The sequence below is a fragment of the Lissotriton helveticus genome, chromosome 11 (genome assembly GCF_964261635.1).
Source record: "Lissotriton helveticus chromosome 11, aLisHel1.1, whole genome shotgun sequence".
NCBI lineage: Eukaryota > Metazoa > Chordata > Amphibia > Caudata > Salamandridae > Lissotriton > Lissotriton helveticus.
In genome coordinates this window covers 449,210,646-449,232,639 of record NC_136072.1, presented here as the reverse complement: position 1 = coordinate 449,232,639, position 21,994 = coordinate 449,210,646, and the positions used below count along the sequence as shown (strand labels likewise).

Here is a 21,994-nt window from a genome sequence, read left to right as displayed (position 1 = left end):
ACTACCTTCATTCTATCGCCCCAAAAAACCATTTGAAATAATCAAAACTCAATCAAAGGGGGTCTCCCACTCCCCCCAAGCTAGTCCAGAAACACTCCCCAATTGTGAGGAGCTTACCGCCTTTTTCACTACAAAGACTGAGAATCTAAAGACAGACCTAAGTAACGACCCACAATCCCAAACCCACACACACACTATTACCATGCTGACCACACCAGTGACCCTGCCTAACTGTTCTTCAAAGCTCGACCTCAAGAACAACGCTTCCTGGACTACCTTCAACTTCGACAGCGAAGAAGCTATCTTAAATACGCTCATGGCTTTGAATCCCTCTAACCATTTCACAGATCCTCTCCCAGCAACTCACTTAAAGAGCTTCATGCCACAGCTAGTGCCCCTATGGACCAGGATTATAAACACCTCTCTTTTGCAAGGAACCATCCCCTAAATCCTCAAAGCAGGTCAGGTAACCCCCATTCGAAAGAAAGTTTCAGCTGAGCCTTCAGACCTGAACAACTATCGCCCTATATCCAACATTTCGACCCTGGCGAAACTGCTCGAAAAATGTGTCCACGTGCAGCTTTGTAACCATATCGAGCACTTCAATCTGCTAGAACAATTCCAATCAGCCTTTCAATCTGGGCATAGTACCGAATCAGCCATGACCCACATCATAGATCATGCCCTACAAATACTGGATCAAAATAAAGCTGGTTTATTAATCCTACTTGACTTATCCTCAGTCTTTGATACAGTCAAACACTACAACCTACTAGAACTCTTAAAACATAGAATGGGTTTATCTGGAACAGTGTTAAACTTGTTTACTTCCTTCCTCCAAGACAGAACACAAAGATTCAAGATCAACCAATCTTTATCTAACCCCACCCCAGTCACCTTGGGAGTACCCCATGGATCTTCCCTCTCCCCTACACTCTTCAATCTGTTTATGGAACCACTCACTGAGCTTCTCTACTCCTCAAACATCCATTATCACATGTATGCTGACGACATATAGCTCTACATTAAGGTTGACTCTCTTGAAGACATCAAGTCCCTTAACTCAACGCTCCAAAAAACACAGATCTGGCTGGCAAACAACTATCTAAACTTAACACACTAAAAACAGAATTCCTCCTCATCGCTCCCCCCAAACAAACAGACACAATCCGCAAATGGATGCAACACCTAACTGCACTCGATGGTCAACCTCGCATTATTGATTCTGCGGAATCCCTAGGAATAACTCTGGACAATAATCTAAACATGCAGAAACACATCAGCGCTGCAACTAAATGAGCCAATTTTCAGATGAACACCCTGAGAAGACTGAAACCATTCATACCCGCGACTGACTTTAAACAGGCAGTTCAAGGCCTAATAATTCCCAGAGTGTATTATGGGAGTGTCGCTCTCTACGGCCTTCCCAGATCAACAATCGCTCCACTAAGAGCCTCAATCAAAACAGCCGCTAGACTCATCACAGGCTCCAGAAGAAACTGCCACATTTACCCCTACTTTCGTGCCCTTGACTGCTTACCTTTTGAGGCCAGAATCCATTTGAAAACCGCCTGTATGACTCATAAGGCATTGTATATAACAAGGACCCCCTGAACAATGATCAGTTCAATTCCTAGGTCAGGGACAAATATTTATGAGAAAAACACACACCTAGGCAATTGTATCCTCTTGTCTATACAGTGATAAATGGGAGAATTAACACATCCAAGAATTGAGTTCTGTTTTTATTGTCATAATTTTTCTTTAAAAACCTTTTTATACATAAATCATTAAAAAATTGTATCAACATACAATTCAAAACACAATATTAATAAAAACAATATCACAAAATCAAAGAAAAATTATAAAGCAAGACCAGACCAAAAATGTGGCACAATAGTAAATTCAACTATTGTGCCACAATAACATAGGTAAGTAATTTGTTTTTTTTACACTGAAGATCTAGATTTCATCTTCTCTTCCGTTCCATGACCATAGAGGACCAATTCAAAGAGGAAGACCCCCTCATGCATCTTCTTGTCTCAAAAATATGGCCATTCGATGCAATATTCCTAAAGCAGTGGTTTAGTTGAGGACTGTAAAACTTGGAACCAAAAAATGAACAATGTTTCCAAATTGCAGTGTTTATAAATATTACATCCAGCGATTGATCCTCAGCATTTTCTTAAACTGGCCTTTTTTGCATGCATTGTTAATTCCTTAAACGTTAATCATGGAAATAGTTTTTCTTCCTAAAAAAGTAATTTACTTCCAGATATTTGGTGAGGGAATTTCACTCAATCTTCCAAACGTTAACTGAAGGTCTGGTCGTACTGAAAAGTTACTATTAATGGTATGCAGCTCTTCTTCAGATCTTTTGAGATGCTGTATCAGTGAATTTCCAGTATAGATAAATTACACATGCAAAACCTTACACATTTCATCATGCATTATTTCTTCAACGGTATATTTCTTTTTCATTTTAGCCATTTGCATATGAAGTATTTGCAATGCAATGAAACGTTTTCTTAAGGTACCATCTATAATATACGGTTCTAAGCAATAACTCTTCAACTAGTTATGTGATTCAATAAAATACTTACCTCTTCAAAGTTACAAAGCACGGTTAATTACGATAATACCTAGAACTCTTTTTCTTTGCACTAACCATTCAGACAGATTATGTAATATGTTCTGCCAATGACTTTGTACAGGTTAACATTTAGTAGATGTCATTAATTTACAATGTATTTTACAATTGCTGTTCTGCATGTTTTTAAATGTTTTACTGCTCAAACTGTATGTAATTGTTCCCATTTTTTAATAGACCGTAAAAAAGACTTGGTGAAACTTCAGGCTGGAGAATATGTGTCTCTTGGCAAGGTGGAGGCTGCTTTGAAGATTCTTCCGTTTGTAGATAACATCTGTGCGTATGCAAACAGGTAAAAAAAACGTACGAGTTCATATGATTACACAGGAATTGTGTAAGTTAACTTTGCCCCCAAACACTACAGTCAAAATGCAACAAAAAATATTTCATTGCAATTAGTCATGTAGATATGAGCCATAAAACAGCAATCACATGCCTTCTCACCTTACAGAGGTCCTAAAAGATTTCTCAGTTAGATCGCTGGTTTTATATGTGTTCATTATCTGCCCGTAAAATGGATCAATAGATGAGCACACAGCCATGGACTTGTAAGTAACAGTTTCTAATCCTGGCATATCAAGTCATGCTTTTGTGTAGTCAAAGATAATGCAAAGCTTGCTACTGACTTTTCTTATAACAATGCCCATTAGTTGATCCCTCCTATAGTTCAATTCGGTTTGTTGTTGTCCTGCGGTGCTAAATGGTTGCCATATTATCAATGGATTGATAGGAGCTTGGGCTCAGCCTAGATTGGAACCTGAGATTTTCTGAACTCCCCTTCCCCCCGCGCGCACACACGTTTTATTTAAGTAACCTAGAATTGGTGCATCTGTACAGGGATGTCACTTTTCATAACGCCAGATACCACCTGTTCTGAGTCAAGAAAGACATTAGAGATGTAATGGGGCGAGGGTGGTCTTTTTCTTTCACTTTGTGATGTCCATTTGCAGATTGAATGGATATGGTTAATTTTAAAGGGGGTCCCCTAAATGGTTTCCTTTGTGAATGATCGATTTTAGTTTCTTGGGTTACCTGAAAGTCACAACAACTTACATGAACGATTTTCCTTTATCACATGTTGAGATGAAGTGAAAGTAGGACTTTTGTTTTTTTTCTTCTAGAAATTGCATATTGGAAGAGGTGTGGCGCAGCGGCCAGGGCGACTGACGCCGGATGCTGGGGATCACGGTTCGATCCCCGGCACCGGCGGCAGGGGTCTGCCCAGCATCATGTGATTCTGTGCAATAGCTTGCTTAATCTTCCCGACAGCCCCCAGCGTCGGGAAACCTACTACGGGTAGCTGTGCGCTTTACAAATACCGGATTAATATTATTTTTCACACCCAAGACCAGGAGGAGCCCTGGAATATGAAGAAAAGTGGATGCAGGACTTTGGCTATAATTTCTAATTAATATGTATAGGTCAGCATTGTTACCTCAAGATAGGTTAGGTGTCACGCTTTTCAGGGATACATGCTGAAAAGGCCAAGGATGAGCACACATAAGTATGGGGCCAGGATAGGCTATCATGCAGACGTTATAAGGCTTCTGATTCGAATTGAACACTTGGTCTTAGATTGTTGTTAAGGATCTTAATTCTCCAGTATTGGGTATGTGGGGTAGGAGAGAATTTGCTAGTCATTATCTGAATATTTTGTTCCAGCCAGAAACCCATTTAATGCTAAAGGAGCCTGATCTAAGAGAAATAAGTGAAGAGTGAGACAGTGGGGGCTGGGCGTTGCACCAGGAATAATAGACATCTTATCAGTTGCATCCTACAGAAGGGACCTAATCCATGAAACTGACCATCCTTGTCTGTGACAGATGGCAAAGTGGCCGGGGTTGGAGAACAGATCCCCCTGCTTTATTTTGGGAAATGGTCTTGTGACAATGTGGAATCTGGAGAAATTATCAGTGACACCTCTTTTCCCGAGAAAAGGAAAAAACGCTGGCCCCGCTCACGGTAGGCACTACATTCAGAAAAAAGCTCCGTCTTGTAGTAGCGTCAGGTAGAGGAGCTCACTGCCAGCTTATCCGCTAGCCGCTATGTTCCCAGCCACCGTCTTTGGACTTCCCTTGTTGACTGATTAGATCAATAATAGAACAATGTTGACTAGTGTTTATTTTCCTGTTCAAGGTTTTTAGCTGCATTCCTTCATAGGATTTTAGGAAGTGCCCAGCGTTTTATGGACATTGTATTTTATTTGGGTAGTCTGCTACTAGAACCACAATGGTTGTTTTTGGGGGGGCGATGATGCAAAAAGTACAAACATAGATTACTTTCAGTGTGCTCTGAAATAAGCTTGCTAGAGTTCTGGAGGAAACGTACACTATGAAAAGCATGCTCATTTTTCACTTGATATATTTTTTGTTGTAGACGGATGCTTGTTTTTCTGCATCGCAGGATATTCATTGATAGCCATAAATATTAGAAGAAGCCCCTTTGGTGTGAGTGAACCCCAGAGCCCTTCCTATGATGTCTTTGGTCATAAACCTTGAAACATAGAACGCAAGTCTCGAAATATCGGTATGATGTGCACCACAATTAGGAAGCTTATCTTAAGCAGTATTTTTCCAAAATATAAACTGGCAGACTCCTTAATGACCCTGTATTGCAGCATCTGAAGTATAAAAATGCTGTTAAACCTGTCTACCATAGAGGAAAACGTGCAGCCTGATACCCTTACATTGAAAACTGAAAACCGACACCTGTCTCTTTTAAGGCTCCAAAGGCTTCCCCTATCCATAATACATAGCGCTGTATCAAAGCACTCTGCATCATTCTAAACTGACATCTTAGGTAATGACGTCAAGGGCATCGCGCTGACCCATTCACTGCCTAAACCTGGCTTACTGCTAAGGCCTTCACATAGACACTTTAGAATACATTCTAAGTCTTCCATATTATGGCTACTTGCACTCCCTCGCTGTTTAAAAACGATTGGACCAGGGTGACGCACTCTTCTTTGACGTCAGATAGACCATGCACAATGTCGCCATGCTTTCCATAACAATTGATGTCACAGAGATCGAGGATGACTGTCACCTTTGCTGTCTAATCATTCTAAAGACTGTAGTGCATCTTTGCATTCCCTTTGATATGGATTTCCTCAACACCTTTCAACATCACCCTATTTAACTTCAAGATTCTCGAGGTCCAGTTTCTCTGCAATACCAAAATAGAGATCAGAGGAAGGCCCTTCAAAGATTCCCTCAATGAGTTCCTTCACGTCTCACGTTCTCATCAGATCTAACACCACTTCCTTTTTGTCCTCTGAGGCCCATTATTCCTTTCGAGGATCCACTACAAGTGCTATTGCATCCTCTAGATTTACCTCCTCCTCAGATGGTTTCTAGGCCTACTACCATGTCACCTTTCAAGAGCTGCCACCTATATAAAAGCTTAATACTCGCCTTGTGCATGAGTTATCTCTTTCGTAGAGTTTCTCATAATTATGTTGCACTGATCTCCTATAAAACTCTTACCCAGCTCCTCTTTCCATGAAGACAAAGTCGTTTTTAGGTTTCGCCTAAGTGAAAGCCTGCGCACTGCGCAGGCTTTTCACGCAGGTGAAAACCTAATGAGAACAGTAGAGTGGCTTGGGAATCCGCCCTCTGTTCCATTGGCTAGCTCCATAAATGGAGGCTAGCCATTGGAACAGAGATCTGTCCGTCATGGCCGGACCAGATTGGTGGGCGTTCCCGCGATTTCTTCCCTCCGCAACGTCATGCGGCCGTGGGCGGGGTTTCTTGCTGTTCTTCCAAGCTAGTGGTGGGGGCGGTGTTAGGCTGGCTCCAATGTGTCCGCACGTTAGGTATGCTGCTCGGTTTTAAGCACACGGTTTATGTCGCGCTGCATTGTCCGCAAAGGAGTTTTGTCTAACTCTTCCAACCACCCCCTGGCAAAGTCCCCTCCCGACTTCGGCATCGGAGCGCTCTGGGGTAGCCTCGGGGTCTGGGACGATGCGCTCCGGCGCTTTGCATAGCAGGGTTCGGTTCCCGACATAGCATGTTTCATATCGTGTTCTAATAACCTGTTCTGCCGACACCTTTGCTGTTGGCCTGGGGAAACATCCAGTGTTTTCACTACCTAGTGCCCCGACGATCTCCCCAGTACGGCCTCTCCGAATCCCCCTGGTTTCGGGGCAGTGGATGCACACTATTACACGCGCAGGCGGTTTGGTGGTTTAGGGCAGGTGATATGGGGTGGTCTCTACCTGTGAGCCGGCCATCATATTTCTCCGGTCCCCCATAGCGCTGGGCCGGAGTTGGAAGTGAGATTGCTCATGCCCACACCAACTTGCCATACCACCTCCCCCCCCCCTCCCCTCCCTTCCCTACAGCGAGATATGGGGCCCTGGGTGGCGCGGGCCCGGGAGTGCCGGCCGGCTCGCGAGCCATTGCTTGGCACTCTGGTTGGGGGCGGCGGGATTCAGCTGTTAAGTTCACTCCTCCCGCTGCTCCCATTTCCACACATTGGTCTTGCTGTTCCCGCGGTCCGGCTCAGAGCAGCTAAATTAACTATCGCTCCTAATCCGGTGGCACACTTCGACGACGGCGATAGCAGGGAGTTTGCCTGGTTTGGGAGCCATGCGCTCTCTCCTCTGGCAAGGCATCCGCCCGTTTGTCAATGTGGGGGCAGAAGGCGGCAACTCCATCACTGGGGCATCCTGGCGCTGCGGGGCTCAACACACGTGGCTAGCGCTGCTCCCAGCGCCACCCTCCCTGGCGCTCTGGTGAGTTTCAGAGCGCCACCATATTAGAGAACAGCGCGCGGGCTACCTCTGTTGGTTGCTTTCGGCGGAGCGGTCACACTTTTAGGTGGCCCCGCTCAATTTTGACTGGGTGCTGGTTGGCCCGTCTGGACCGATGCTTCGGGGCCTCATCAATACGACGGGGCGCTGCCAGGCGGGGAACGATTGAAGCATGAACATGTCCCTTAGCAATATAACCGAAGGAGCATGCCCCTTCCCTTGTTTGTACTTATTTAATTAGGCGTTATACAGCGCTGACTTTTACGAAGGTGTCAGAGTGCTTCGCAATAGGAACAGGAGTGGTACAGGAGGAACTATTACAAGTCAGCAGGTTACAAGAGCAAACGTTGCGTCAGTATGGCAATGGTGACTATTGTGCACGAATCAAGAGCAAACAAAAGACAAGAGGTAGAAAATCAGACGTTACAGGAGGAAGTGACGTGTGCTGTTACAAAAGCATACAAGCACGTGAACTACGGGCCCCTGTGCTGCGTCGGTGTTGATGTATCACACAGCAAGTTATGTGCCTCAGTTAGAGCGCTTCAGAAGAGGACAGATCTGTTACATGTGAACCAACACGATAGGTATGCTGCATCATGTTGGCGTGGCATATCAACAAGACCTGCCTGCCCTGGCGCTGGGGTAGCAGATCCGAGCGGGTCGCCGGCTCTACAACCTGCAAAGCAGGTAGTACATTTGTCAACCGTGCGGGTACAAAGTACTGAGGTAGCAAGCGGTACAACACAGGAGTAAACGGGTTATGTGTGCAGGTTTCATAAAACGCAAGTAGAGGTGCTCACTGCATCAATCGGAGGACAGATGGCGATGCCACTGCCCGCGCTTGGGGTAGCCTCTGACTTTGTGTCCTTCCAGGCAGTGCATTCACACGGGACACTCAACCATTGGGTCCATGAGTGTCGCCTGGGACAGCATAGGCGCCTTGCCCGCGGCCATTCGGTACCAGCCCCCCCCCCCCCCTCTTCCCTGCGAACGTCATTGTGCACTATATAAAGGTTGGTACAGACACCATTTGGAGGCGGACTGGGGACAGGGTAAGCCCAAGACACACTCAGTTGGAGAAGCGGAGGTCTCTTCGCTCTTTGAGCACGTGCAGTTTAGGCAGGTTCTCGCGTCTTGCATGTGGGGGAGGTATGTTTCACGCCTCGAGGGGGCCCGCATGTTCGCCGTGCGTGCCCGCTCCGGGATCCAACGTTCTCGCGGGGTCAGTTCTGTGTTTGCGACCATCTTGCGGGATCTTGCGTTAGTCTAGCAACCAGGGAGGATGGGTGCTGGGCGGAGCTCAGACTTAAATTAGGTGCTCACCTCTCCCGGCGGTTCCCTCGCTTCGCGCGTCCCCCGCGGGGAGATGAGTCATTCTCCTCTCTTATATGCTGCGCTGGCCGGGATGCATCTCTCGTGTGCTGGTGTCTCACCGGCGGCGTAATGCTACATTACACCAGCCTGCGAGAGGTGAAGGGAAACTGTGCTTCCATGGCCCGGCGGTTCTACTGTGTACGGTTACTTTTATTTTGCGAGGGTGAGTATCCGCACTTCTCTAGAGGGAGTTAACATGTTTATTCGGAGAGTATTTGCACTCTTCAAAGCTAGTAGGTACTCTGGCCCAGGGTACCTGCACTTCTATTTCAATTTCAAGCACGTGAAGAGAGGACCCTACCCCGGGGTCATCTTTTTTTTTTTTTTTTGCAGAGTTTTATATAGCGCGAACTAGAACCGAACCGAATCAGTTATCAGAGCGCTTTACATAGCACCAGTTACTTTACATGAGGACACACTATCTTGCAAAAATTGAAGGGCTGAGGAGTAGCGAGTGCGTATGTTAGTTAGCTCCTTGGCGGATAACATCCAGCCCATTTCCAATGCCTGCGCACCGCGCTGTGGCAGCCTGAGATCTTATTTCAGTTATCCTCCCGGAGCAGAACAAGCAGGGTAAGACCTGATTGCAAACGCCATCCAGCCAGTGTTTTCTGCCGTTTCTCCTTACACTCGGGACCCCTTGTCCTTGACTATCGACTGTAAGCTCCCCCCCCCCCCCCCCCCCCCCCCTTCGGTTGGCCACTCACTGAATAGCATTAGCAGGCGATGGGGGGCTGTGGCACGGCGGGCCGTCGGTGGGGGGGGGGAGGGGGGGATAGTAGGCGTTACAGGCTCCCTCCATTGCGGCCTCACACCGTATGCGCCACCTACGGTCATGGCAAACATTTAGATTTCATGATTCAATTATTGGTTAGAGGCTGAACAAGTATGGTTTTTACAGGATAAATCAATTCTCTCCAAAGACAACATTGTTGCATGGCTTGGGTTTTTAGAACAGGCCCTTAATGAACCAGATCACTTCTGGAGGAAAGTCCTCTGGACAGATTAGACAAAGTGGAGTTGTTCAGCTATGGTGCACAAGATGTTTAATGAAAACCAATTATGAGTACACGTCTCCTTGTTGGTGAGGCTATTTCCTTGTTCGTTTTGAGGCATTGTAGAGCGTTTTTTTTAAAAGTTTTTTTCTTATTTATTTATTATTATCCGCTTGTTTTTTTTGTGGGGGGAGACCCCCCCAACCCCCGCCCCCCAACTCCCCCCTAGCCCCCCCCAGCCCCTAAATCCCCCCCCCCCCCAAGCCCACGCAGATCGCACAGGCAGAACGACAGGAAGGAATACCACTCGCGTGGTAAAGACGGACGTTGAAGGCATACGCGTGGAAAAGACCTTTGCGTGGTGAGTGACGCGTGGTAAATGTTATGCGGGGTAATTCCTTCGTAGTAAATGATGTTTCCCGTGTACGCCACTGAATCGAACACTGGCAGGCCAAGCGTAGGGAAAGCTGCATGCATCCAATTAAAATGACGAAGGAAACATAAGTAAAGTTTGTAGAGATGTTTAATCCGTCTTTTCAAGTCGAAGCTAAGTTACATAATACTTTTCTAAACACCGCTAAACTGCCTCCCGGATCCCCCAGTCCTTGAAAGAGAACATTCCAGTGAGCGTGATCTTCCACGAGCACAGACAGAAGAGTGCTCGTGGAAACCACGCTACACGTGTAATATATACAACGCATCTTCCTCCTTTTTTTTTTTTTACATAAATACTAATCCATGACATATTCTTTGAATCTTTCAGGACAGTGATGTTCCAGTTTCCTCCTGGCGGAATCGCTGTTCCAATGGGAACAACCATGATTCTGTTTAGAGGAGACATCGGAAACCACGCTACACTTGTAACATACACAATACCAAGCTTATATCCTCTCCTCCCATAGAACAAAGAACATTGTGTTAGATCTCGATCTTCATACCTGTTATCACATTGCTTGAACACACCTGGTTTTGGGCATTCCACACATGTACATTTTTTTTAAATTCGGTGTTGGAGTATAAAAATTCTAAAGGACAACACTGTTGGTGATAACATAAGGGAATACGGTTATTTAGCAGGTCAGACTGGCTAAGGTACTATCAAATATGTTTAATGTACTTAATGATTTGCAGATGACAAAGCACCGTGCATTTTCTCTTCACTCTCTATCCTTCTCTCTTTTATCTTTCCTTTTTGCATACTCTCGCCCCTGCCCTCCTTCCTGCTCTCTTCTTCTTTCCTGTCCTCCCTATCTCTTCTCTTCTGCCTTCTCTCACTCTATTCCCTCTGCCCTCCTTCTTGCTCTCTCTCTCTTCTGCCACCCCTCTCTCTTCTGCCTTCTTACTCCCTCCTGCCCTCCCTTTCGAGCTCTCTTCTGCTCTCTTTCACCTTCTTGTCCTCCATCTCTCTCTTGTTCTCTCTCCTTTCTGTTTCAATCTCTCTTCCTTTTGCCCTCCCTCTACATCTCTCACACTCCTGCCTTTCACTCTCCATCTACCTCCCCATTTTCTCCTCAATCTCTATCCTGCACTCCTTAGCTTTTCTTTTCACACTCTCGCTCCTGCCCTCCTTCTTGCTCTCCTTCTTTCCTGTCCTCCCTATCCCTTCTGCCTTCTCTCACTCTATTCCCTCTGCCCTCCTTCTTGCTCTCTCTCTTCTGCCATCCCTCTCTTTTCTGCCTTCTTACTCCCTCCTGCCCTCCCTTTCCACCTCTCTCTTCTGCTCTTTCACCTTCTTGTCCTCCATCTCTCTTGTTCTCTCTCTTTCCTGTCCTCTCCTCCTCTAGCCCTCCTTCTCCTTCCCGCCCTCCCTCTCCTACCTGCCGCCCTCTCCTTTCTGCCCTCTCACACACTCCTACCTTCCCTCCTGTCCTCCCACTCCTTCTTGCCCTCCCTCTTGCCTCTTTTCCTTCTTGCCTTCCCTCTCTCTCCTGCCCTCTCTTCTTTTTGACCTCTCTTCCTTCTTCCTTCTTACTCCTGCCTTCCTACATGCCCTCCCTTTCCCTTCTGTCCTCTCTCTTGCTCTCCCATTTTCTGACCTCCCACTCCCCCTTGCATTTTCGCCTTCCTACCCTACCTCTGTATCCTCCCCACTCTTCTTTGCATATGCCTTCTCAACATGCGCTATCACTGCACACAGCCTCTCAACACACGGCCTCTCTGCACATGCCTCTCTCCATATGATCTCTCTGCACAGGGTCGTGTGTAGAGAGGGCAAGTGAAGATAAGGCATGTGTAAAGAGGGCGTCTGCAGAGAGGGTGTTTTCCAGAGAGGCACTCCATATTTCTGTGTAAAGTAAAACACATCAACGTTTTACACATAATTCAAAGAAGTTAGAAAAGACCATTTGTCAAAAGCAATACCAAAAGCTCAAACTTTAACAAAGGCGAAACCATTGCATTGTAAATGCTTGTTTTCCATTGTTACTGCCTCTTGGAGTAGCATATATACTCTGGAAATCGGATGCTTTCATCTGCAGTCTTTTTATGCAGTTTCTTAAATCGGGTAAATGGTTGTGCATCTGCTGCTTTTGCCTACGGGTTTAAAACCCAGGGATGTTCCCGATTCCTGTACTTCAACTTGCTTTTGCATCTCTTCAGATGTTTTAATATTTACTTTGAGGGACATGTCGCCCAACTTATTACATGTTTCCTGCCATGCACTATATGCTTCTCTGTTTAACCCCGGGGAACAGGCCGGATTCCCCCATATAGGAATAAATGGTGCTGGTAAGGATGTGAGACTGATCCTACGACCACCTGATCCCAAATCCTAATGTTTGCTCTCTTGATCGGAGGAAGGGACAGGTTAGTTGAGCCATGCTACTTCCCAGACGGGTTTCCCCACCATTGTATGATGAACAGTGTAGTGCCATTATCTTTCGGTTTCTGCTCTTAATCTTTCCAAGTGGTTTCGGAGGTGTGCTGCCCCTTTACTACCGTATGGTATTTGGTGTACCAAGTCACCACTGTTTGTGAGGTGAAAATCAGATTCTATTAGGATCCTTGCATCATCCTCTGCACCTATATAGGTAGTGCAAATACTTTGAAGCTGTTTGAAAAATTGTGTGGGGATAGTTATGGGTAAGCTCTGAAAAAAACCAAGGAGTCTGGGCAGTAGACTCATTTTTGCATTGGCAATATGACGCAGCCTCAAGAAGGCCAGTTTATGCCTTCACTGAGTAGCTGCTTCTATCTCATTTGGCTCTGTAACGCTTGGTTCTTGTTGCAGCCAACTGGACTCTTGAATATTTTATAGTACGATTGCTTTGTTTACATTTGTAATGTGCTTGCAGCCAGCTGACAGTCTCTTTTGGAAGGTTTATCAATAGTATCCCTGATGTGGGTAGGTTAATCTTAAAGCCTGAAACCTTACCAAATACCTGCAGATTGTTAAGAAGCAATTGCATTGATTATTTGGGGTAAGTTGTCCATACTAAAATGTGGTATAAAACTATGGAAATCGTAGATGTTTTAAGGACGAGCTTTACCCCTTCAGTACACCTTTCTTAACCAATCATTTGAGCTAGAGGTTCCAGATATATAGGCAAACAATAGGGAGAACAGCTGCACACCTGTATGGGGTGTGCAGGTTACACACATATTTTTGTTAGGGGTGTGTAGGTTACACACATATTTTTGTTCACCTGTATGGTTCCTCATCTTAATTGTTTTGGTAGACCTGTTGTTTATTCTAATGCACATGAGTATCATGCCACTGCCATCGATCTAACTCTCTGCTCAACCCCTCTATTATAAAGAGCTGCCTAGAGAAATACCCAGTTAATTCTATCAAAGGCCTTTTTGGCATCAAAATATATAAAAAGGTCACCTTTCTCTTTTTGTTTATTATATCAGTCAAATGTAGTACCTTTTTTCTGTTCTTGCTGACCTTTCAGTAAAGTTTAAATCCCGATTGATCTGGGTGTATCAACTGTGGCATGAGAGTGTACAGTCTTGTTGCCAAGATTTTTGTGAATGTTTTAGCGTCCATCTGTAGCTCTAAGATACGGTAATAAAAACCACATTATTTAGAATTTTTATTGGGTTTAACTGAGATTCTCGCTTTGACCATGGGGTGAGATACTGCTTCTTTGTAGGCTATTGAATTGAGCACCCATGGGAGAATTCATAGCAGAGTAGATCAGTCCCCTTGTAAAAATGTGGAAGGGAAGCCATCGGTATCCAGGGCAGTAATTGGTTGTTCTAGTGCGTGGATTTGTTCCTGTTAAATTTGAATGAGTGATGAGTGTTTTGAGATATAAAACCTTTATTTTTTATTTTTTTAAGAAGTGTGGTCATCTGGCTCTCTTGATGTGTAGACCTTTGTAGAATGCTCTAAAACTTTACATTGTTCCTGAGTACTCTGGTTTCATCCTCTGTTTATGATGAATGTCTGAGGTTTTGTTCACATTTCAACTTGGCTGCTAATATTCTTCTTGCCCTATTTCCCCCTTCATAACAGCGTTGTTGGATGCTTGATCTAGTACATTTCGCCGTATTTTTGTCCTCCTGCCTCTGTTTGTCACGTGTTGCTAGTCCTTTGTGTCATATTTCCTGTGGCAGTATGTTCTTCTGTTGAAGTTCTAGATCTTTTAGTTGCATGCTAGTGATTGTTTTAATGCTGCCTATATTTCTAAGCCTTGTTGCTCCTGTAGAGCAAGTCCCTCTGGACCTCATTTTAGCAAGTCTCACACCATTAGTGGGGAGTAGTCGCCTGTTTCCTTAAACTGTAAGATTTCCTTAATATGTAAAATTATATTTTCTCTAGTAATTGATCGAGTCCCCAGGAAGAGTCTCTTTTTAGAACTCTCCACCAATTGCATTTTGCATATAACTGGGCAACTATAAGTTATTGTAATGATTCTATGTTCCACCACTTATATAGCAGAACTAAGTGATTGGCCTATGACTATTGTTGAGTAATATTTATGAGCAGCAGAAAAGTGGTAACAGTACCTGTCTTGTGAGTCTCTCTCTCTCTCTCCAGAAGTATAACAGCCCTATGTTTGGGATCCACTCCAGACCCACTTTGGATAGGACTGTGGTTTTCCCACCACTTATCTTGACCTATCTAGTTGGAAGTGCAGATTTAAATTCTAGTCTCCTAGTATCAGAGGGTTCTGTTCTAGAGAGAGTAATTTATGATAATGGTTTTCAGAAAACCCACCTGGTCTTGAATAAAAGCCAATTGCCTTCCTTATCTGCTATTGATAATATGAGTGTATAATGTGCACGTCTGTTAAAGAGGGTCCCGTACTCCCTTTGTCTAGGCCGAGTTGGATAATTGCTGAGGGAAATACCTAGAGGCCATCCTCCTATTCTCTTTGGAAAGAAGGTAGATTATTGTATAAAACTGACATCTACGTTTAAGTGTCTCATTGACTATTCTCTTGCTGAGACTATCGAGGCCTGTCATGTTTCAAAAACCTAGGGACTTGGAAGGACTGGACCCGTCTGACTTGGATCAGTTGTCCGTCTTGGAAGAAAAGGACAAACTTAATGAGGAAGGACAAAGGGAAGATGGGGCCAACAGTATGAGGAGTGGGAGGACTACTGAGGATTAGGAGGACTACATCCTACCTTAGGAAAGTGGCAAATCGCTTATGCCGTGCAATTCGCCCCATGGGACATTGCTTGATACAATGTGGCTCGCAAATTAAAATTCTGCGCTGTATGTCCATTGACAAACTACGAGCATGTGTACAAATTCAAATGCAACAAAGCAAATATTTTTTTTTAAATTAAGGAATCGGTCCTCTATAAGTATATGTACAAAGAACAGGATGGAGCAGGGGTTCCCTTCTTTTCCTCTGAAAAAGGCAATAGATGGAGAGGAAACCATGCCAACAGCTGAAATATCAGATGAAAGCAACTAAATGGAATTATTAAGCAGATAAGGATCTGTTCAACAATCATTCTACCCATTGCTGGTCTCCCTAAACGGCCTTCCTTTCTTTTTATTCTGTAGCGAGTCATGGATGATGCCATGGAGAGGTTGAATCCCAGTGGTTGGTTTACTGTAATGTAATCTACTCAGAAATGCATAAAAGAGAAATTAACAAACTTTTTATAGAACTAAAAAGAACACCACCTCTTTAAGAACTACATAGGTTCCACATCTATAAGAGAATTAGCATGCAAGTCATATGAATAAGTTAAGCTTTATGTAAATGACGTGCATCGTACACCTACTTAACCAGGGCCAACCAGCGCAAGAACTGACATCCAAATAACTTTAAAAAAAAAAAAAAACAACACCCACGCCCCAAGTAAAAATCCCATCCAGCAAACGGAAGTGAATGAAAGATAGGAGTTCCAGTAACAAGGTACAAGACTTTGGAAAGTTTCATCTGGGCCTTCCAAGCATCCCCACCTTGCTGTAATTCGATGAGAATAGGGGGGGGGGATGCTTTAACTGCTACCTGGTGTATTAACCAATCCTCATTTAATATTCTCCTTCATCTGTTCTAATCATATCCCCTCTACACCTTACTTTCGACCCATTCTTCTTGATTGTGGTTGTGCACATGTTCAGAGGTGACAATTGAGGCATATGGTGTTCTAAAAATAAATACCTATAGCCATTAGCAAAGCCATTAGGTCTGGCCCTAAAAGCCTGCCATTTTTATTATTTTTCTTTTTTTTGCATATTTGTATAACAGACATTAAAAGTATAAACCTAATAAAATTCGTTGTAATTAAGTAATCAAAATTTAACATCCAAACTAAACCAGGGTAATAAAAATATTTGCCCTTTGCAAAATTATTTAAAAAAAATTAAATAAAACCAGCAATTACCCTACCAGCCCAGACACTGAAAATGAACTACTTTCTAGGTGGATGTGCACATGTAAAAGAGAAAAATGCGGTCATTCGCAGTGAAGCGATCTAATGGCTCCATGCTGTAGGTTTAAAACACACAAGGCTGGCAAAACAGCTAGTGCTGCCTCCAAACCAGCACTAATAATGTTCCACTCCTCTTTGCTATCGGAAAATACAAAAGTAAAAAGCCTTTGCCCATTAATTTGAGGCAGAAAAGGCCGATAGAACAGAAAAAAGGGTTATTCTCTCAAATTAACATTTCTGATGCATAACGTTCGTTAAAGTCCCGAGTATACTTTAGGTCTACCATTTAACATTCAGTGTCTATCTTGGAAACTCGAAGTGTCTGGGACTACATCTCGGATTGAAATTATTGAAAAATGAAAGGTCTGTATTCTAAAATGTAGGCAGAGCCTCTTTAGGTTGTTAGCCTGGCTGTATTTTGCAGGCATGAAAGGGTCTGGACAGTGGCAGGTTCTTAATTTTATTTATAACCAAAGCGCACTGCAGCCGCCAGATTGACAGCAGAAGGACTGGAGTTGTGGTAGTCACACACTTCAATGTGCGTATGTCCCTTTGGCCGATGGTCTTGTGCAGGCCAAAGGGACGTGCGCACTTTGAAGCTCTCCACTCAGCTGTCTAAGACAGCTGGATGGAGACCAAGCACAGGCCTCTAGGGCCTGAAGGAGCGTTTGGCAAACCCCCTCCATCCAATGCTGGTACTGTTCTCATGCAGCATGAGAGCGGTTCCGGGATTCGTTAAGGGGGTTCTTCATTCTACAGGCTTCAAAGGACAGTGAGGACACCGAGCCCGCAGGTCAGTACACTTAAGTTTAATTTAATGAATGTAATGTGTAATGCATGTAGTTTGTTTTATTTTGGAGGTAGAACATTTTTTTAGTTGGGCTTTTGAGGGAGGGTTTTCTTTAATATGGGAAAAAGTGTTTTTGGAAGTGGTGGGGCACTTTGCTCGCCCTACCACTTTGAAAGGTCACCCACCAGCAGTTATTGGGTCTGGAGGTAGCAAGTCTCTCAGACATGCACAACACTAGCAAAGTTCACAACCTTTGTAGATCAGAGATGCAAAGCAACTTTGTTTCCTGTAGATCAAAATAAACAATGTTGCAGTGTGTGCTGTCTTTGGTGTGTACTCTTTGCTACTGTACATACTTCTAAAGATGGCGACCCGCATAGGCGTGAGATACATTACTTAAAGGCATATAATAAATATAAGACATCTTTCTGATATTTTCTGGATAAACGATAAAGTTGTTGTATGGAATTGAAAGGGTGAATTTACAAATCAGTGATTTTACCAGAGGGTAGCTTCTAATGGTATAAGCATGCTCTAGGGAGAGCGGAAATCAAGATCACAAAAGGGTAAAGTCTCAACATCTTCAAGTCAAGCAGATTTGGTATTTGTTGAAATATTAAATGTCAGTTATTGTATGACTTCCAAAATCGTAATGTATGTATTCATCCAGCTCAAATCTTTGCCAGCAATACAGGCAAGCACAGTTTCCTTCCAGTCTTCCAAATGCCAACTCTAGAACACAACTATCCCCTACTCGTTTGTGTAGACTCCCAAAGGGCACCGTCTGTCAGTAACAAATGCTTTGGAGAGGTAGCCCGTCTGTGTTTGTGCTTCCTCTAGAGATTTTATCAAAAACCAGCACTGGATGTAACAGAGAGTGATTTTTATCTCTGGCACTACTGCCATCGAGGACAACAGACATCCATTGAAGAGTAAAGTGCATTGTTTGCAAAGGGTATATATTGTTCTGCCAATTGGCCCACGCGGATGAAGAACAACATTAGAGGACATTTCCTCAGATGACGTGTGTAGTTTCACTGCATAAATTATATTTGGAAGTCTGTTCCCTAAGAATGTCCCTTTCCCACTTATGCCCCTCTTCCACATTTGACATTATCTGTTTTCACCGGTGCTACCCTCTTTTCATTCAGGGATGTATGCCCTTTGCAGCCACTCTGCATGGAGTTCTTGCTATGTTTGCCCCACTTTACTCCTCTCGCTTTCATCAAATCATGAGTCTTTACTCTTTTGTTAGGTGCCATTTGTATTCTGCTGCTCTAAGCTTCTACCTATATTGAGAAATCTAAAAGGACAAGTCACAGGATGCAAAGTATGGTTGGCGTAAAAGCCCTGACTGACTGCTACAGGACCCACGTGATGTGGAGCCACGCCCAGTATTTTTTAGCATGAAGGCTGACCTTGAAGCCCAGTGATCCACAGTATCTACTCCACAGTAGCAGGGAGTAGAATTTTTAGTTATCCGCTGAAATTATATGACTAACAATGTTAAAGTATCATCAAATTATGTTTGTCCCATAGTTAAAATGTAAGAATTTATTGGAGTAGAGGAAGAGCTAAATACATAAATAAAAAGCAAAATATGGGAGATTCACAAATCGAAAGGCTTTTAGATGTAAAATTCTGCAGGCATTATGTTCACCTTTACATGTAGATGTTGGTTCATGGCTAATGCTTATTTCCTTTTGCCTGCGCCCTGTCATTAGCAGTCACATTGAGCGCCCACTTCCCTGCTGCACCATTACCAGTGGGTCCAGCTAGTTGCTAGCAGGGAGCCACAGATGTCAACAATGTGACAGCCAGCACAGACCACCCCTTCTGGCTGCTGCTTGCCTTAGTCCTGCCACCTCCTACTCTCCCTCTTTGGGCTGCCCTGTGGCTTCCTCACTTAGTGGGGAAGCCACAGGGCAGCCCCACTGCCGCTTGAGGTGCACACAGTCCGCGTACAGGCACTGGAGGTCAAGTGGGGACTATGGTGCTGTTGTCAATAACTCATTCCAATGGGAGGGCACTCTTGGGGGGGGCCTTCTTGATAGGCTTCACCTTGCTTACAGTTGTCTGCGGGACAATCCAAGTTGGCCAAGGTACCTCTGCAGACGGCCAGGCCTAGGATTATGAGGTGGACACAAAGCCTGACAGTCACTGGCCACCATCAAGAGGTGCCAGAGGAGTGCATGCTTGCCTTCCCGGCCCACTCCAGCTGATGATTCCAGACAAGCAGTGGGAATCAGGGGCAGTGCTGTAGCTCTCCTGCTTGTGGCTATTGCATGTGGGTCTGGGCTTCAGTGTATGACAAGCTTTGCATGTGGCACTGCCAGTGTCTTTGCCACACCAAAAATAGTTAGCGTGTCTCCCTTTGTGTCATGCAAAACAATCCTCAGCCTGCTGCCAGTGTGAACGAGTCGGTCAAGTTATTAAATTCTCTGTTAATGGTGTCCTCTCAGTTCACCTGGTGTCACTGCTGATTTCCAACAACAGTAGCCCTGGCCCCTCCAAAAGGAGTCACAGCACTGAGCACCGGCACACATTTAGCACAGCAATCTTTGTCCTGACAGGAGCTAGAAGCCTGTGGAATAAATATACATTTTGCAAGGAATGCAACAATTATGCGAGTTAAATAAAAAAAGAATAGTATAAATTATTGTATTTGTCACTAGGGGGTGGATGGTGTGTCAGTGTAGTTCTTGGGTACTACATTTTTGGCTCAGACTAAGATGAGACTTCTCAATGATAAAGCTTCGACTGTATTGACAGCGTAGCGGATATGGTTGTTTTCTCTTAGTTTTCAAATAGACAATAAGCAAATTCAGCTATCCCCATGTACTGAATTCATGAGTTTTAAACTCTATTTCCTTCCGGTTTTAGAAACTCAATGTAAATGCTGGTTTTAAGTATCCATCCGTAGATTTGCCATTAAGAGCTAGCATTAATTTGAAATGGAGTATTAATGCTAATTGGGCCGTTTTTTTGTATTCTGGGGTGAATCAAGTAGCCTTTTGATGAATCATTAAGTCAAACTGGCTGCTTGGTTTGGTAATGTCTGCTGACCCAGTTATACAACCGTTTGTCTGCCTTGAAAGAGCAATACATGATAATATATTTGGGAGAAAGCAGTGTTCCTTTGATCTCGTTAACATTACTTTTAATGTGTTCATGTTTCAGTGACCAGTCGTACGTTATTGGATTTATTGTGCCTAACCAGAAGGAGCTCCTAAAATTGGCCGAAAAGAATGGCATTCAAGGAAAATTTGAAGCACTCTGTAACAATCCCCAAATGGAAAAGATTGTACTAAAAATGGTAGCTGATGGTGCCAAAATAGGTACGTTTTTATTTGTTATTCCTTTGCCGTTTTTTATGTGATATAGTGAAGTCAATCTTTTTGCTTTACCACTGACAGGAAGTTACTCTTGTTTCTAATAAAATGTTCTACTTTTCCCAAAGAGTCATTTTACAAAAAAAAGTCCATTGGTTTATTCACAAAATGGAATGTTCAGATTGAGACATGTCTACAACTATTTTTTAAATACAGTGTTAGCTAGATTTAGGCTGCAGTTCATCTCCAGTTCACTAAACAAATTCCAAGCTTTAATGAAGTTCAGAAATGTAATCTCAATCCGCAAGCCATCTGCACAGTAACATAGTGGCAAGTGTGTGGGGGAGTGAATTTTCCATACGAAATCACTTGCTATTTTTCTGAAAAGATCTTCCCAGTATTCAATTTCTTTGGCTTGAATACACCAGCCCCAGGTGTACTGCCATCGGCCTATATTTTTTAATCTATGTTACATATTGAAATGACCAAGCATAAAAATTTGATTCAAATGATCCTTTTGATCCTTACTGACTGTCACGTTGGGAATCCAGATATATATTTTTTAACAGCAGAATGATCAAAAGGCATACCTTTTATTTTGCAGCCCTTTTAATCTTTTTCATACTGCTGGCCTCTCTACTCATCAGTAGAAGACCATCAGAGTTGTGCCATCAGAATCTATTTAGATTCTCCAGTGTCCCCAAGGTGTTTGAAGACCAATAGAAAGAGGATTTACCAGTTGGTTGGTCTCTCACTGCAACAAGTTAGTACCACATGGTCAGCTGGTATCTCCTTCTCTGGCACAAGTTCAGCTGCTATGCCTCCTTGCTCCCAGGAAGAGAATCTGTTAATGCTTAACTGGGAAAGAAAACGATGGATGAGAAACTGTTAATGTCCAAATACATCATCCACACTGCTACTGGGACCATCAACACCAGTATAGCTATGCAGCGGCAGCTATAGTTTTCAGAACTGAAGTAGGAGGCCCATTAGAAAGTCCTCAACCTCTTCTTTGATGGGAAGAACTTCATAGATCCCACAATGGAGTGGGCAATGAGGCAATACAAAAGTGAAGTTGTTGTGGGCCGGGTCCTCCTCTTCCTCTGAAAGCATCCTGAGGGATTACAAAACATACGTCCAGTTCACCAGTAAGTGGCATTTGCCCACAAGGCTGTCCCAAGGGTTTTAAAAAAGATCCTGGACCTGGTGGCTGTCACTGTTACCCATATTTGAGTAGTGTCCAAGGAGGGTATG

The 21,994-nt window shown here is 43.9% G+C and overlaps 1 protein-coding gene across 2 annotated transcripts in view; it reads left to right on the top strand.

The window, feature by feature from the left end:
• Positions 1–21,994, top strand: part of ACSL3 (acyl-CoA synthetase long chain family member 3) — a 725,290-nt gene that overhangs the window by 677,373 nt on the left and 25,923 nt on the right. For both annotated transcript variants that reach the window (XM_078665968.1, XM_078665969.1), the window contains exons 13-14: positions 2,828–2,942; positions 20,589–20,746. In XM_078665968.1, the coding sequence (XP_078522094.1) occupies positions 2,828–2,942; positions 20,589–20,746 (273 nt within the window). The remainder of the gene's footprint in view (positions 1–2,827; positions 2,943–20,588; positions 20,747–21,994) is intronic.